The 17097-nt window shown below is 34.6% G+C and overlaps 1 protein-coding gene across 1 annotated transcript in view; it reads left to right on the top strand.

The window, feature by feature from the left end:
• LOC125668674 (uncharacterized) overlaps positions 1 to 17097 on the top strand; it is an 88929-nt gene that overhangs the window by 10165 nt on the left and 61667 nt on the right. The window contains exons 6-11 of the mRNA XM_048903009.2: positions 1855 to 1979; positions 2137 to 2238; positions 2927 to 3050; positions 7393 to 7562; positions 9294 to 9451; positions 12610 to 12806. Of these exons, the coding sequence (XP_048758966.2) occupies positions 1855 to 1979; positions 2137 to 2238; positions 2927 to 3050; positions 7393 to 7562; positions 9294 to 9451; positions 12610 to 12806 (876 nt within the window). The remainder of the gene's footprint in view (positions 1 to 1854; positions 1980 to 2136; positions 2239 to 2926; positions 3051 to 7392; positions 7563 to 9293; positions 9452 to 12609; positions 12807 to 17097) is intronic.

The raw sequence follows: 17097 nt of genomic DNA, 5'->3' as shown, positions 1-17097 counted from the left end.
TTATTGAAATATGTGATTACCAATTATACAGTGATCCCCTGCTATATTGCCCCCCGTTATAATGCCAACCCCGCATATCGCCAAAAAAGTTCAAAGTCCCGTTTTCCTCGCTATGTAAAACCCCGTTATAACGCCATCCCCCGCACATCGCCATCCGCCAACCTATTTACAGGTACAATTTGGTCAATTACCGTTGTAATCACCCCCGCTAATTATCGCCAATCAGCGGCAGGAAAATTTCAGTGAGCAGGCTTAAAGGGACTGATTCACGATTTTCCTCCAAATTTTGTTTTTCACTTTAAATGATCAAAATTTATAGTCTAATATGTTTAGAACGTTTCACACAAAAATTAAGGTTATTCATCATGACAGAAGCTCATTATAGAGAGTTTATCATTTGTTTTGAAAACAAAGATTGAGATGTGTTATTGTTTACGGGGTTTTTAAAATAAATGGATTTTGATCCAAGTTTATTATATATATCACATCTCTAGTATACTTTAGGTAAAATGTGTCATTTAAAAGTTAAAATTTGTGATTGTACAAAATGAAGATGCTTTAAATTACAAAATTAACGTTTCACTGGTTTGTTTGTTTACATAACAAAGAATCAAAGCTGAAATATTGCTCTTATCCTTGCATTCAGACGGTCCAAATTTTGGTTGTCAACATTAAATGAGCAATATTTTTCATTTTTAACATCAAAATTGAAAATCATTTCTTTTGAAAAACGTGAACCAGTCCCTTTAAGCAATTATCCACCGTTAGTCCTCCAGGTATCAAAGTTTGGAGCAGATACTGAGTTCAAATATGCAGTATTGTTTTTGAAATCAGAGTATGGTGGACACACCGAAGTCTAAGCGTGTTGGGCATAAAAGAAAACTGAAAGTCATTAAATACCCCTACCATTACGAGTCATTTACAACCACTGGACGCCGGGATTATCCAGGCATTCAAAGCACGATGTAGTAGATAAAATTTGCTTGATTTCTTATGACAGCTGTATACATACCCCCTCCCCCGATATAATGCCACCCCCGTTATAATGCCAAAATTGCTGAGGTACAAATGTTGGCGTTATAACAGGGGATCACTGTAATAATAAAATGTAAAAACTGTTATAGTTGCTATGCACAGAGCTGTGGAAAACTGCCGGTCATGCCGGCAAGACCGGCTTAATTTGGTCGTGACCGACATAAGTTGGTTAAATGTCGGACCGCATGACCGATGTTGTTTGCACCGCCCGCATTAAGAAAAACACAAAATGCCACCTCGTAAACAGTCTTTATCCAGAGTTGTCGTTTCTTATGCATCGGTAATCCTCGGATGACTTCACTACGCAATGCTTTTAGCCTATACAATGTGTGAGGTGGAAGCCACTCGAGGATCTCCAAATGAAACTTTTGTCTGGTTCCCTGGCTCACTAACAACGACGCATAGTAGGGACAGTGAACCAGGCAAACTAAACCGCGCGAAAGTATGGCGTCGTGGCCGATCAAATTAGGGATGGAATAAGAGTAGGTGAGAGAATGGATGATGAAGAGAGTGAGTGTGAATCAGAGTGTGAGCAAGATTTTGATGAGATTGAAAGAATGGTGAGAGAGGTTGTGAGAGAATTAGAAATTGAGTTTGAAAACTAGTGTAAGACATGTTATAATAAACTTCTAAAACATGCGATCTGTGTGTTACTTCAGTTTTATAAATTATGTTAATTTTAACTCTTAATATTCAGACAGACTTAAATCTGTTCGTACAGGCAAAGTTGATAAACATGTCTGTCCGAATGACAGGCTTCTGAAAAAACAATTCCACAGCTCTGATGCAGTGTGGAGAGTGCATTATTTTCTTTTCAAGGTATACGTTGATTCTGAGACCGGAGATGGATTCATGTGTTCTCTTCCTTTTGTGAATGAAAATCTGTTGATACATGATTCAGAAGGAACAACCTATGACAGTGGAATTTATACAGAGATGCAAAGGTTTATTTTGATAAATTGTATTTTTGTTCTTTGAGTCAAATGGAGTTTTTTAAAGTCTTGAGGGAGCACAAGAAATGAAATACATCCATTAGCTGGTCTAGACTGTTACTTACTTCTTTGAATGTTAATGATTTGATTTTTTTTCTATTACATATAGCATGCTGTGGAAGCATACAAAAGTGACAGCTAAAAAGTTACATAGAGAAATGGATAGTTTAAAAGAAGTAGACTTGCTAATCAAAGAGGCTCACTATATGGGGTAAATAGTCCAATTTATTAAAACCTGAAAAATCCAATACATTTTGACGTCCAGTAAAACCTACCATAATTCTGTTGACCTGCCTTATCAATCTTGCAAAGTCGTATCTTGTTGACCTGAGATTAAGAACTTGGGTAGAATACACAATTTCCGAGTTGTGAAATAGTTGTTTCCCTTTGTTGAACTCTTGCGCACGGTTAGGGGCCTATTGTTTTCATACATACATGTTGGGTGCAAATGCTTATTGTTGCGTTCATACATTGCCGAAAGGATGACTATTGGCTGTCATGCAACCACCCAAACTGCAGGGAAACACAAAGAAATTTATGAGTATGGCTCAATTACCATCTTTCTTTGATAAAAGTATCACTCATGTCGAAGAGGAAATGAAATAATTTCGTATTGAAATTTATTGGCTAAATTCAAGCAAATTATTCTTGACATTTGAAGTTTAATGTTACACAAACAGCTGATATAGACAAAATTTACGCTTTCATAACTTATTGTTGTCTACATAACTAGTCAATAACATCTTGTACCCACCCACGCATTCACAATAGCATACCAGTATTTCACAAAATATTTCTACTTCATTTAATTTTCAGGGCTACAGTCTCAAACATTAGTGTTTAGAGTCCTTTAACGACTTAAATGGCTGTATTGATAATGATTGTGTATTGTGTTGTAGAAAAATAAGACATCCCAATTTACTCTTATTGATGGGTGTTTGTCAGACCAACAACTTGGATGGTATTGTTTTACTGTATGAGAGTGTAGCTTGTGGCTCATTGTTCTACCACTTACACCAAAAGGTAAATAGTATTGATCAATTGTAGACAGATATATATGTATGTATGTATATACATATATACATATATATATACACAGTAAAATATCTGTATCTCGAATATGGTTTATCTCGAATACCCCGCTTGAGTCGAAGTCGACCGCCGGTCCCGGCCGTTTTCTCTATATAAATGATTAAGAAAACTTATGATATTTCGAGCACGGTAATCTCGAATACTCCACTTATGGCGAAGTATTTTCAAGGTCCCATACCCTAAATTCACCTGGTTTATCTCGAAGTGCAGTCATTTTTCCACTCTGCGTACCATACCTGGCGTCGTTAAATCACACATTCACACCCGCGACTACATCAATTATTATAATTAATGACCGCTAATCCACGCTCGCCTTTTCCTAGCAGACCCAGATCGCAATAAATAGTTCAACAGCTTGGGTGATTAGTGAAACCATCCAACAATACGGCTAAAGTTCACCGCCAATTTTGAACTAACACACCCGATTCCAGGGATGGTGTTTTGAATGACACATGCTCTATCATTAACTTGTGGGTTAGATAAACGCACAAAATCGTCGACGTACGCTTGAAGACAATGCTCTTAATAACGATAACGCATTTAATAATACACGCTTTATCATTAAAACTAGTACAGAGAAAACAGAAAATTTATTTAAGGATGTTCTCTCCTGGTTTGAATTTTTTCAGAAGTATCAAACTTTTTTGATAAACCATTTTAACTGATACATCTTTATCAGAAAGACATTTAAAACATAAAAAAAGAGTATGTTAGTGTGGACTTTAAAGAATTACAGCCCCTCAAAGTTGCCCCTTTGCTGAAACTTAATTTTTCATGAAAATCACCAATTTTCACAAGAAACACACTATAAAACAAATATTAAGGACAGAATAATCTTGGCTTTCTTTTATTATATGAAAATTAAGCATAATTGATTATTTCAATAACTTTTACATAAAATACATCACTAATTCTACAAAAAATCAAGTATTATTTAACATAATTGTAAGACCTATTTCATCAAAAAATTCAACCTAGGGAGAATATATGTATCAAACTTTTTCTGAAATTACTAATGTAGATTTGAATCATATTTATATCCCCCACAACAAGTTGTGGGGGAGTATACTGGAATCGGGTTGTCCGTCTGTCCGTCCGTTTGTAGACGCAATGGTTTCCGGGCTCTAAAGCATTATCCTTTCCACCTACAGTCACCATATCATACATATGGACTACCCATGGGATGAAGATGTTCCCTATCGATTTTGGGGTCAAAAGGTCAAAGGTCAAGTGCACTGGACATTGAAGTAGCAATATGGTTTCCGGGCTCTAAAGCGTTATCCTTTCCACCTACAGTCACCATATCATACATATGGACTACCCATGGAATGAAGATGTTCCCTATCGATTTTGGGGTCAAAAGGTCAAAGGTCACGTGCACTGGACATCGAAGTAGCAATATGGTTTGGTTTGTCATGCCATTTGTTTTTTACACTCAGAAAAGAGGTAGTTTATACCTATTAACAACACCCTTTGGGAGATTGGGGTAAGCGGGGGGTATTCTTAGTGAGCATTGCTCACAGTACCTCTTGTTTTGCTTTAATTTAAATGAAAAAAATGTGTGGGGGTAGTGTGCATTGGAACAAAGATTTGAACCATTTTGTGTCCCCACCCACCTTCTTACACTGACATACAATCTAAACAATAACAATATACGATTTGTTATAAAATGTGTATTTTTCAATTCATATTTACAAATTCTATAAATTTATTTCATTATATGATAAATAATAAGAAAACATAAATAATATATGCATATATACAATACTAATTCATTTATAACTACAGAATGTGTAAAACATATGCCCCCGCATCAGCATTTTCTAATTTCCATGCACTGTGACCTTGATCTTTGACCTTCTGACCCCAAAATTGATAGGCATCTTCCCATCTTTGTATGTATCCATATGCCCAAATTTGGTTTGAATAGAATGCAAAGTATTTGAGTTATTATCCAGAAACTAGTTTTAACAGTCAACTTCCATGTGGCCATGAGGAAGAAATCTGCACTTCCTGGTATGATTCTTCATATGATGATAGCACGACTCATCCCTCTCACTGTGGTTACCAAATGGATGTAACTAAAAAGCAAACATTGGAACTCAATTTCTATAATACTGTAATTCTTAACAATAGAACAGAATATACTACTAGGTTTACCACCAGACTGCTAATACACCAACTTCAACTAACTCCAATTTTTGTCTAGCCAGGGATTATGTTTTAATGCCTTGCCCAACAAATTGTTACTCTAAAAGAATTTCTTAGGCAAATTGTTATATACGAATTTGTTCGTGCATAAATGACTGTTTATGAAATATATGCTAAAATTCTAATCAGGATTTTTTTTTTAAATGTGCATTTTCAATACCCTATAAACAAATTTTAACATTATTAAAACTTTTTGACAATTACACTTTGAAGGAATAATTAAAATAAAATTTTGATATAATTTTATTTTAATTATCCAGAACTGATTAGAAACAAATTATCGATCTAGTAGCCCCCCCAAAAACATATCTATACATGTATATATAGTCAACAAAATTATCTTTTGTTTTAACTAATTTGTACACGAATGGCGCGCCATAATTCTCTAGATGGGAGAAACCCCCCTTTTACCTTTGAACTCTTTTTAATGAATTAAATTCGCTGTATACTTTGGCGGTTTTTTAAAACAATGATATAGATTACACTTTTTAATCAAAATGATGCTTCAATAATGATACATTGAACGTTAGGAGCGAAATTCGCTCATGACCGACTTTGCGGGATCGGGAAGATCGCAGATCAATTTAGGTACAGATCTACATAGTTTGTAGATTTTATTTTCATAAAAAAAATTCTTGTATATTGAAAAACTTACAAATTCATTCAGTACTATATCAGCAGCCTCTGATTCGGGTACTACATCGCTAACATCTAACATCCTTCCATCCCCCCCCCCTCTTCTCGTCTGACACTATGTACAGTATTGTAGTGTGTCACCATGTGCGTGGTTGTGCCTGCTTGTCTGTAATTTTCTTTGTCTGCCACTCACTTGCGAGAATTTCGGATTCAGACTGATCTATAACTGCCGTTTTACTTCTAACGAATCGCCCATGTATGTTTCTGGACGGCTTTAGAATAGACTACATCTTGTAAATGCGACATCGTACAGTGTGTGTCTTCAAGCTCGAGTTTGTTTACAATCGTAACGTCATCATGAATGTCGTAAAATGAGAAAATAAGTAAAAAAATTGTCATGTTTTAATTAATTTTTGTTAGTTTATTAACATCACTTACAAATAAAAACAGATATTAATGTTTTTCTTTGTGCATACGAAATAAAACACACGCATCCCCATAGTTACGACTTTAAAAAGTATGGAGACTCACTCGCGGTAAAAGTACCACGAGAGTACACCCTTAATAAACATTTAAAAGTTTTGTTTTTTTTAAATCCGTCTTGTTTGTTTCTTACGTGATAGGTTCTTTCATTACAACACAAAAACTACATCTCAGTCGAGCCTGGACATCAGTAAACTTAAAGTAAGCATACAGGCACGATCATCTTATAATTTTGAAAGACATTGTGAATTCAATTGGATGTTTATATATATTAAAAAAGACGAAATGTTTGTCTTCGAAATTCCACAATATTAATTTATCAACTTGAATTAAACTATAAGAAACGGCAACGGGATTTTTGTTTATAATGCAAATCATATACTATACATCAAATATCCTCCTTAAAAAAATATCCAAGATCGATTTTGGATATCTCGAACCCCCGGATATCTCGAAGTTTTTTCGAGGTCCCTCGGACTTCGAGATAGAGATATTTTACTGTATATGGAATATTGTAATTCATATTTTAAACTCAGGTGACCTATTGCAATGGTCTTCGTCTGTCATCATGCGTTAACAATGGGAACAATTTTAACTTCTGCTTGATACAGTGATGATTCTGTTCCGCAATTTAGCAGAATTCCGCTATTTTGAATCCGGGAATCCTATACTCATGAGCAATTTCTGATATTTTGTCGCTTTCTAGTTTTACAGCAATCCTTTTTTGTGTGGTCGGAAAGTCATTCATTGAGTGTAAAAAAATTTCTTACAAGCTCATGTATTTCTTAACGGAACATGTACCAATAATCATAAATGTAATTTCAATAACTCTATTATTCATCTTTGTTTACTTAAATAGAAGATATATAGATGCTGTACAGTGTATGTCTTCTTTACCTATTAGACATGAAGTGTTTGGAAATTTTTTATTTATACTTTATAGGCAGAGAGACTGCATCCTTCCCAGATACTTGAAATGTCTAAACAGATCTGCTGTGCTGTGCTATTCCTTCATGAACAAAACTTAATCCACTGTTACATCACTTCGTATGCCATCAATATCGTAAATCCTCACCAAGCAAAGCTGGGCAACTTTGAATACATGGTGACCGTGTATGTATAAACTGATGTTTTGGTAGTTGTAAATTTGTTACATTTTATAACCACAGAGGAAAGTTTATCATATTATAGCATGCAACACCCCCCACCCCACCCCCTCCCCACTCCACAAAAATAATTCTATAAACAGTAAGAAGCAGATGGGCACCCCCAGTTAACTTTCTGAGGAACTAATATTTTATTTCAATATATATACTGTTTGGTAAAAGGAAAACCTGACTGTTTGTCTTGAATTAAGTATGTACAGGATTTCTGATGCAGCTGGCTCTATCTCTCTGAGCTCGTCTCATACAGCTTGGCTCTCGTCGCTCTTTCTGACTCCGGCTCTTACAGCTCGGCTCTTTCTAGCTCCGACTCTTTCTAAGTTGGGCTCTTTCTAGGTCCGGCTCTTACAGCCTGGTATTGCAATTATTTAGCATTTATACAAAGCCAGGAAAGATGTGTACAGTCATGTCTAAGGCTTTGTATCATGATAAAAACAATTGCAATGTATAGAATAAAATTACCTTTTTAACTATGTCTTTACTCTTTTCCATCACTGCAACAACTGAGCTTATTGCCTGAAATCTGTCGCTTATACTACTTACAAAAATGCCATTTAGTGGGGAAACTATAACCTCTAAAGTTCCCAATAGCGGAGTAGGAATTTCTGCATTGTCACAATATATTTATTAGTGTATAATATTTTAAGTTAAATTATACCTGTTACTGACTATAGAAATTTCATGTGGTTTGTATGACTTTTTGATGAAGCATAGCTTAATCCAGTACTTCATCTATATTCACTATTTTTAACCTACTCTTTCTTTTAAATGGTCTCTTGCTTGAAGTGTTTGTTATGGGTGAGAATAAACCCTTTAATCAAATTCTGCAGAAATTAATCACAAAAAGTTTAAAAATTTATTTACATAAAATTATATCAATGAAAAAATTACTAATTTACAGTAGGTCTAATCAAAGTTCATGATATGTGTCTGATGCTTGTTTACATGCAGAGCTGAATTGTGCTATATTTCTACTGATCTTGGTTGAGATTCGGCTCGGCTGAATATTTGGACTGACGCCTTCACCGAATATCGGAGCAGTCCTTCATAACTCATGTCTGGAAATTTACTTTCAGCTTCGACCGGTTCTAGCAATTAATGTCACATTTTAGGAAATGTTTTGCACCCAGAACTCTTGGTTTGTTATCTTTTTCTCAATAAAATTCTTGTATAGTTGCAAATTAAGACTAAGATTAAGTATTCAAAACTCATACTTGGTACAGAGATTGTGTATGTGGCCTGGTGATGCATAGTGACCATGTTTCAAGGTTGTTTGACCAAGGTTAAGGTAACTAAAAACAAAGCTTGAAATTATTTATCAGGCTATAACTAAGTAATGGAGAGCCATTAAAGACTCATACTTTACACAAAGATTGTTTGTGGCAAGGTGATATGTAGTAGCATTGAATAAAGGCCCATTTTCTATTTTCTATGGTGAAGTGAGTTCAAGTGACTAGTAAGAGGCAAAATAATTCTTAAATATTTTGAAGCATTGTACAATGTAGTATTTTGGAGGGGCATTATACAAGAACATATGTTTGAATATTTGGCTTACTACAACATCTATCATAAAGTGCATTATATGTATTGTATTATCAGAAGTGAATGTAATATTATGAACATGCTAGAATTATGCTATTTTTATTTATTTATTTATTTATTTTTTTACAAATTTTCAAAGTGATCATTGTGAAATGGGAAAAAAGAGTCTTGTATCATCCCAGAGCACTGGTAATGTGGCCTACAACTGGATGGCACCAGATATAATAGATGACTGCCCACCATGTTTTGCATCTGACATGTACAGCTACTGCTGTGTTCTATGGGAGATGATAAAGAGCAAGTTTTTAAAAAAGTTTTTAGTTAGTTCAACTTTGAATTTTTACTCGAAAGAGTATGGTTTTGAGTTTCATTTAATTTCACTTGAACCTTTACTTGAAAGAGTATGTTTTGAGTTTCATTTAATTTCATTTGGACTTTCACTTGAAAGTATATTTCGAATTTCATTTTAATAGATAATTACTTTTGTTTTTTGTTTTGTTTTTTATCTTTTACAGGTTCATATATAGTGAAAATGCATTATTTTAAAGTATTTTCTTGAATTCTGGCCATTAAACTGAGTATATATTGATAATAAGGAGAGAATCCTTCACTAAACTTGTGAAATTCGTGGCCCGAGCATCCTAGGTCAGGGTTCTGTAGAGAAAAGTATTTTAAAAGTTGCATATGTGCACTCAAATGACCTTTTGTCATCACCTATTAGCTCACCTGAGCTGAAAGCTCTAGTGAGCTTTTCTGATCACTCGTCCATCATCAGTCTTTCGGTGAACTTTTCACATTTTCGACTTCTCGAGAACTGCTGGGCCAATTTCAACCAAACTTGCCAAAAGTGCTTTTTGGATGAAGGGAATTCAAGTTTGTACAAATGAAAGGCCATGTCCCCTTCAAAGGGGAGATGACCACAAAAATGCAAAAATAGGTTGGGGTCATTTAAAAATCTCCTCAAGAACCACAGGGCCAGAAAAGTTTGAATTCACATGAAAGCTTCCTGATATAGTGCAGATTCAAATTTGTTAAAATCATGGCCCCCGGGGGTAGGATGGGGCCACAATAGGGGATCAAAGTTTTACGTGTGAGTGTATAGGGGAAATCTTTTAAAAAAATTCTCAAGAACCACAGGGACTGAAAAGTGGAAATTTACATGAATTTAGCTTCCTGACATAGTGCAGATTCAAGTTTTTTAAATCATGACCCCCGAGGGTAGGGTGGGGTCACAAGCAGGTATCGAAGATCTACATGCAAATACATTTGGATAATCTTTAAAAATTGTCTTCTCAAGAACCACTGAGTCAGAAAAGCTAAAATTTACATGAAAGCTTTCTTATGTAGTACAAATTCAAGTTTGTTAAATTCATGGTCCCCGGGGGGGTGGGGTCACAATACTTATCATTTCCATTAGTGGAACTCTTCAAATTAAAGGCGCGTAAAATCGTGCTACCGGGACAACATACGTAAACATCACTTAGGCATACATAATATAAATTATGGTATCGAATACATATTATAACCGACTGCAAATTAACCACGACACTGATTAAAATTCTAAAGGCAAATTTAGGAATTGATTAATCTTGCAAGAAGACAGACGAACTTATCAAACTATGTGAAGGAGTGCAGGTACTAAATCTGCCAAATCTGACCGATATAAAGCATCAATCGCAAGAAGAACTGTGAATGGAAAAACCAATATGCACATCCAACACAATAACTTTTCTTGTAATTAATGGGATTCATATGTTATTAAAATTACTCAGTCAGATTATGAAGACATTCTATTTTAATTATCATACAATTTGGACAGGTTCATATGGCATGGACTTTGTAATGTTAATGTAACTCTCTCTCTCTCTCTCTCTCTCTCTCTCTCTCTCTCTCTCTCTCTCTCTCATTTTCAAATATTTTAGAATAAGTTATACATTTGCCAAACTATTTTGAAAATTACAAAATATTGATTGACTTAGGACAGAGAACATCATTGTTTGGAATTTTTATAATAGGTATAGTAGAGTTTTAAAAAAACATGTAATATCCTTGATAAACTAGTGTTAGAATATTTTTAAAATGCAGTTTGACCAATGGCTATTTTATTTAAAAATACACCATGTACTTTAACTTAAAAAAAGGGGGGGGGGGGTGCTATGAACGTTATGTCCCAGTAATCTCGCACTTGCTCGCGAGACTTGTGCATTTTCTTAACAATGACACACAAGAGTCATCAAAGCGTGATGACTCTAATGAGCTGGTAATGAGAAGTATAGGGAATCAAAGTTTTATATGCGACAATATGACCCTGGTATCAGTATGGTGTCTTATTTGGGATTTAGTGTTTTCCATGGGGAAAATGTAATTGCTCAAGAGAATGATTGGGGCATGGTTCTCTTGTTCATACATTTCATTTCAGAGATGTGTTCATTCAATTGTTAAGAACAAAGTAATTATATATAGTGTTGCTTGTGCCACTTCCAGAGTAATTAAAAGGTTTTGAATTTAATAAGAATTTTTTGTTTTTAATTAATAGTAATTAAAAAAAATAATCTCAACTGAATTTGAAATTATTTGAATTGTTAATTATTGGTACATAACAGATTATTAAAAATGTTAATAACAGGGGTGTGATTTTTCCTCTGATTTGCTCAATTTTCGAAAAAATGAAACACTCTGGATTTGATCTAAAGTGGCAGAAAATGATATTTTTCCAGGTAGGGTGAGGTGTTTTCCTCCCTTTTTGACCAGTTTTCCTCTGATTTCTAAGGAATTCAGTCACATTCCTGATATAATATGATTCTAGTCTCCCTATCATTAATACTGAACAGACTTTGTTCACATTTACATTAATGAGTATACACTGTACATATGGAAATTGCTTGGGATTTAGTAAAATACAGTCATTGTAAAATTCATGCTTGTCCTTTTTCATCATCACAGAAACTAGGAATGCCCATATTCTAATATGCAATATCCGAGTTGCCCTATAGTTATTTCCCTTTGTTGAACCCTTGCACATAGTGGGACGCAAAATATGTTTTTGTATTCACGCAATGGGTACAATGCTTATCGCTGCATTCATATATTGCCTAAAGGATAATTACCATGTACGTCATGCAACCACCCGAACTACATGGACACACAAATTTAGTAAATTTATGAGTATTTCATGTTGAATACGGTAGCTCAAAAAAAAATTGATAATCACCATCTTTATTTGATACAAATTATTCTTCATATGGTTAGTTTAATGTACATACTAAAAGGCTGATATAAACAAAATTTATGTTTTCACAACTTATATCCTTATTTACAATCAGTCGATATTATATGTATACATTTTGTACCCACCAAAGCATTCAAAAGAATACTGAACATACCCCCATCACAAAAGAGCTGATATCTTGGAAATTGCGTATTGCAATTCTTTAATTCATTTCCAAATTTTGCAGATGAGATTCCTTGGGAGAAATATAGTGCTCAAAAGATAAGAAAAAAGGTTTTACAGACAGGAGAATCTTTGCCGGTGGATACCAGTTGCTTCGCAGAGAAATACAATGTTGTTTTACAGCATGGTCTGCAAAAAAATCCTGTACACAGATTGCTCAACTTTTCCAGTGTGCATCAGATTCTTCAGCTGCCTGATCAAGTATGTTTAATCATGTCTCCTCTGTCATAAGGGGAAACATCGTTTGAGTCTTTCTTCTTTTCCATCTCGATGAAATCTCGTCCGTGCCATATTTTTCTTATGATTTCATCTGGGACTCTTATTGTATATATTCACGTATAAGTCTGTTCACTTATAAGTCTGTTGTATATTTTAAGTTCTAGTTAGCTTTTCTGATCGCCTGTTGTCTGTCTGTCTGTCTGTAAACTTTTTACATTTTCAACTTCTTCTCCAGAACGACTGGACCAATTTCAACCAAACTTGGCACAATGCAATCTTGGTTGAAGGGTCATGTCCCCTTCAAAAGGGAGATAATCACAAAAATGCAAAACTGGATGGGGTCATTTAGACCTCTTCTTCTCAAAAACCACTGGGCCAGAAGAATTGAAATTTACATCAAAGCTTTCTGACATAGTGCAGATTCAAGTTTCTTAAAATCATGACTGCCCAGAGGTACGTTGGGGCCACAATAAAGGATAAAAGTTTTACATGTGAATATATTGCTAAAATCTTTGAACATCTTCTCAAGAACCACTGAACCAGGAAAGTACAAATTTACATGAAAGCTTCCTGACATAGTGCAGATTCAAGTTTTTTTTTAAAAGCATGGCTCCCTAGGGTAGGATGGGGCCACAATAGGGGATCAAAGTTCAAGAACCAATGGACCAGAAAAGTTTATACATAGTGTAGATTCAGGGCTGTTGATACCATACCCCCTCCCCTCCTGGGGGTAGGGTAGAGCCACAATAGGGGATCAAAGATTTACATTGGAATATAAAGGGAAAATCTTTAAAAATCTTCTTTTCAAGAACCACTTAGCCAGAAAAGTTTACATTTACATGAAAGCTTCCTAACATAGAGTAGATTCAAGTTTGTTAAAATCATGGCCCCCAGGGGTAGGATGGTGCCACAATGGGGGATCAAAGTTTTACATACAAAGATATAGAGAAAAACTTTAAAAATCTTCTTCTCAAGAACCACTGGGCTAGGAAAGTACAAATTTACATGAAAGCTTCCTGACATAGTGGAGATTCAAGTTTGTTAAAATCATGACCCCCGAGGGTAGGTTGGGGTCAGGGTAGGGGATCAAAGTTTTACATACAAATATATAGGAAAAATCATTAAGAATCTTCATAAGAATCACTGGGCCAGAAAAGTTTAGATTTACATTCCTGACATTGTGCAGATTCAAGTTTGTTAAAATCATGGTGCCTGGGGGTAGGATGGGGCCACAATAGGGGATCAAAGTTTTACATATAAATATATAGGAAAAATCTTTTAAAATCTTCCTCTCAAGAATCATTGGCCCAAAGAAGTTTACTTTTACATGAAAGCCATCTGACATAGTGCAAATTTAAGTTTGAAAAAAATCATGGCCCCCGGGGGTAGGATGGGGCCACAATAGGGATCAAAGTTTTACATGCGAATGTATAGGGAAAATTTTTAAATATGGGCCAAGATGACTCAGGTGAGTGATGTGGCCCATAGGCCTCTTGTTTGTCTTCTGACATAGGCCTTTGATATTTGTTATGTTTGTAAGTTTAATTTACTATCATAATTATGTTCATGACACTGTTCCTTGGTTGAAGCACATATACATGTATAAGTGATTGTTATGTGTCATAACTCTTTAATTTTCTCCTTGAAAAATGATCCCTAAAAATGTTGGAAAAAAACACCATGAAAGTGGAAGGGCAGACATCAGTTTTAGTGTGCAATTCTTCCTAATTACAGTACCCGCAACGTTATTCTTGACATGATAAACGATAGAACACGATACACGCACGATAGGATAGGATACACGCACGATAGGATAGGATACACGCACGATACGATAGGATACACGGTAAACCTGATAAACGCAAAACCTGATAAACGATCTTCACGATAGACCTGATAAACGCAAAACACGATAAACGATCTTCACGATAAACGGAAACCTGATAGAAATGTTGTAAATTTAGAAACAATTTAGACAGAACGAAAGTTTGATACGTACAAATAATTACATTATGTTGATAATAATATTGAAGGATTTCAATATTCAATATATACCTAAAACATATAATTTATTTATCCACGGTTGTACGTTTATTTTTGTTGTTTTTTTAAAAAAAATTCTATTTATGTTTTTTTTTAACAGCATTACAGCTAAAATCCGGAAACTAAACTATATACGGTATTGAAGTTGTATTTACTTTCTTTTTTACTTTGTTTAAAATTAGGCGTTAAATCAAATAAAAACAGTTTCAGTTTATTGAATTCATTATTTGATATATATATATGAATTTTCTCAGCCATTGATTCTAAAACGTATATTGTCACCTAATGTTTATTAATATATGAATCATACAGGGAGTGATTGGTTTTTATCTTGCTTAACGTCTCGCTCAAGAATATTTCACTCATATGGAGACGTCACCATGACCGGTGAAGAGCTTTTAAATTTAGGCCTATGCTCGGCAATTACGGCCATTGAACAGTGAGGGTTTTTTAGCGTGCCACACCTACTGTGACACGGGGTGTCTGTTTTTAAGGTCATCTCCGAGGAGCCGTGGCATTCACACTTAATGCCGAGCGTTTAGCAATTAAACAGGGAATTAACAAAATGTAATATAATGTAGTGATATCATGCTTCAATAGCTCTCTTATTCTAATGTCTATTATCTTGGATATCAAATGAAACCAATATTTTGTGTGTAGCGAGGAAGGGAGTTATTTTGCATCAAGCTCAGAGTTCACCGCTCATTCAACGACTACAATTATTTTCATAATGACCGCTTTAAAAACAATCCACTGCACTACACCATATGCTCATATGTTAGATATTTCTACAGTATGAGAGATACTTAATAGTCATAAGTAATTGGAACATATTTATATGAATTGATATTTTATTAACAAAAAATAAATAAACTATTAAAAACATATACGAAACCCGGCTTGATTTAAAGTCGCAATTTAGAAACGCTTTAAAATGTTTGTGTTTAGTATGTAAAAAATTCAAATAATCATCAAAACCAGCATAAATTTCCAGTATCTACACGTACGACTATTGGTACATGTGTACATGTACAAATAAAAAAAAAACAACGATGACAGCTGAATTGTGCCCAATTGAGCAGAATTTTGTGAGATGCAATACCCTTGCACTCTTTTAAAACTTAATCTTCTAAATGTGTGAAATACAATGTCCCTGAGAATGTTTACTGTCAAAACATGGGTGATACACAAAATCAGATAGATAAGAACGCGCACAGGTTCAGTAGTTGGTATATAAGTTGAATACAGGCGGAAAAAATCGGAAGAAAAAGAACCATTATTAAAATATATGTAATAAACAATGTAATTTACTGATTTTTCCTTTCAGATCGGAACTTCCTATTTCTCTGTTAGTGTTAATTACAAATAATTGTTTCTAGACAAGGAAATGTTTATGAACTCCAGATGAAGGAGCTTTCAGTTTTACTGTCCTCGGTTTGCTCGGCAAATCACTGCCTATTTTCCAGACTACTTAGAATGAAATTGTGATAAATTTTCACCCTCTCTGGATAGACATATAGCTCTTTTTCTGCCTTAAAATCGACAGCTTTATGTTCTCCTTCAAATATACTGTCTTTCCTCGATTCCTAAAAATAGCTTCTTTAACAAAACGAATAAAGCTTTCGGAAAGTATCTTGCTTTTTCATATGATTTAATATACGATCCCGATAGTTTCCGAAGCTACACGATAAACGATTTTCACGATAAACAGAAAACCTGATACACGCAAAACACGATACACGATAGACCTGATAAACGCAAAACACAATAGAAAACGGAAAACCTGATACACGATAGGATAGGATACACGCACGATAGGATAGGATACACGCACGATACGATAGGATACACACACGATAGAGCACGATAGGAATGTCAAGAATAACATTGCGGGTACTGTACTTATTAAGCCCACATTAATGCTTTTAAAAATACTGGAAAATGTCTCGAGTTATGCGGTAAGAAAAACTTCCAGCAGTAGTCAAATATAGACTTCAGAGAATTTTACTTCTAAAAAACTTAATTATATGTGAGTACATAGCTTGACCCAGTTATTGTCAGAAATACAAGAAACTTTAAAAATTTCATAACTTATAAGTAACTTGATTGAATTCACTGTTTTCATGTACATGAAATAATCATACAGATTGATTCCTTTATCATTGCATATAATGCAAGAGGGCAACATTGTTGTGCATGGTGTTCTTTAAAATTGATAAATCATGAAAAT

This window comes from Ostrea edulis, chromosome 4 (assembly GCF_947568905.1).
Source record: "Ostrea edulis chromosome 4, xbOstEdul1.1, whole genome shotgun sequence".
NCBI lineage: Eukaryota > Metazoa > Mollusca > Bivalvia > Ostreida > Ostreidae > Ostrea > Ostrea edulis.
This window is presented reverse-complemented; position numbering and strand designations above follow the sequence as displayed.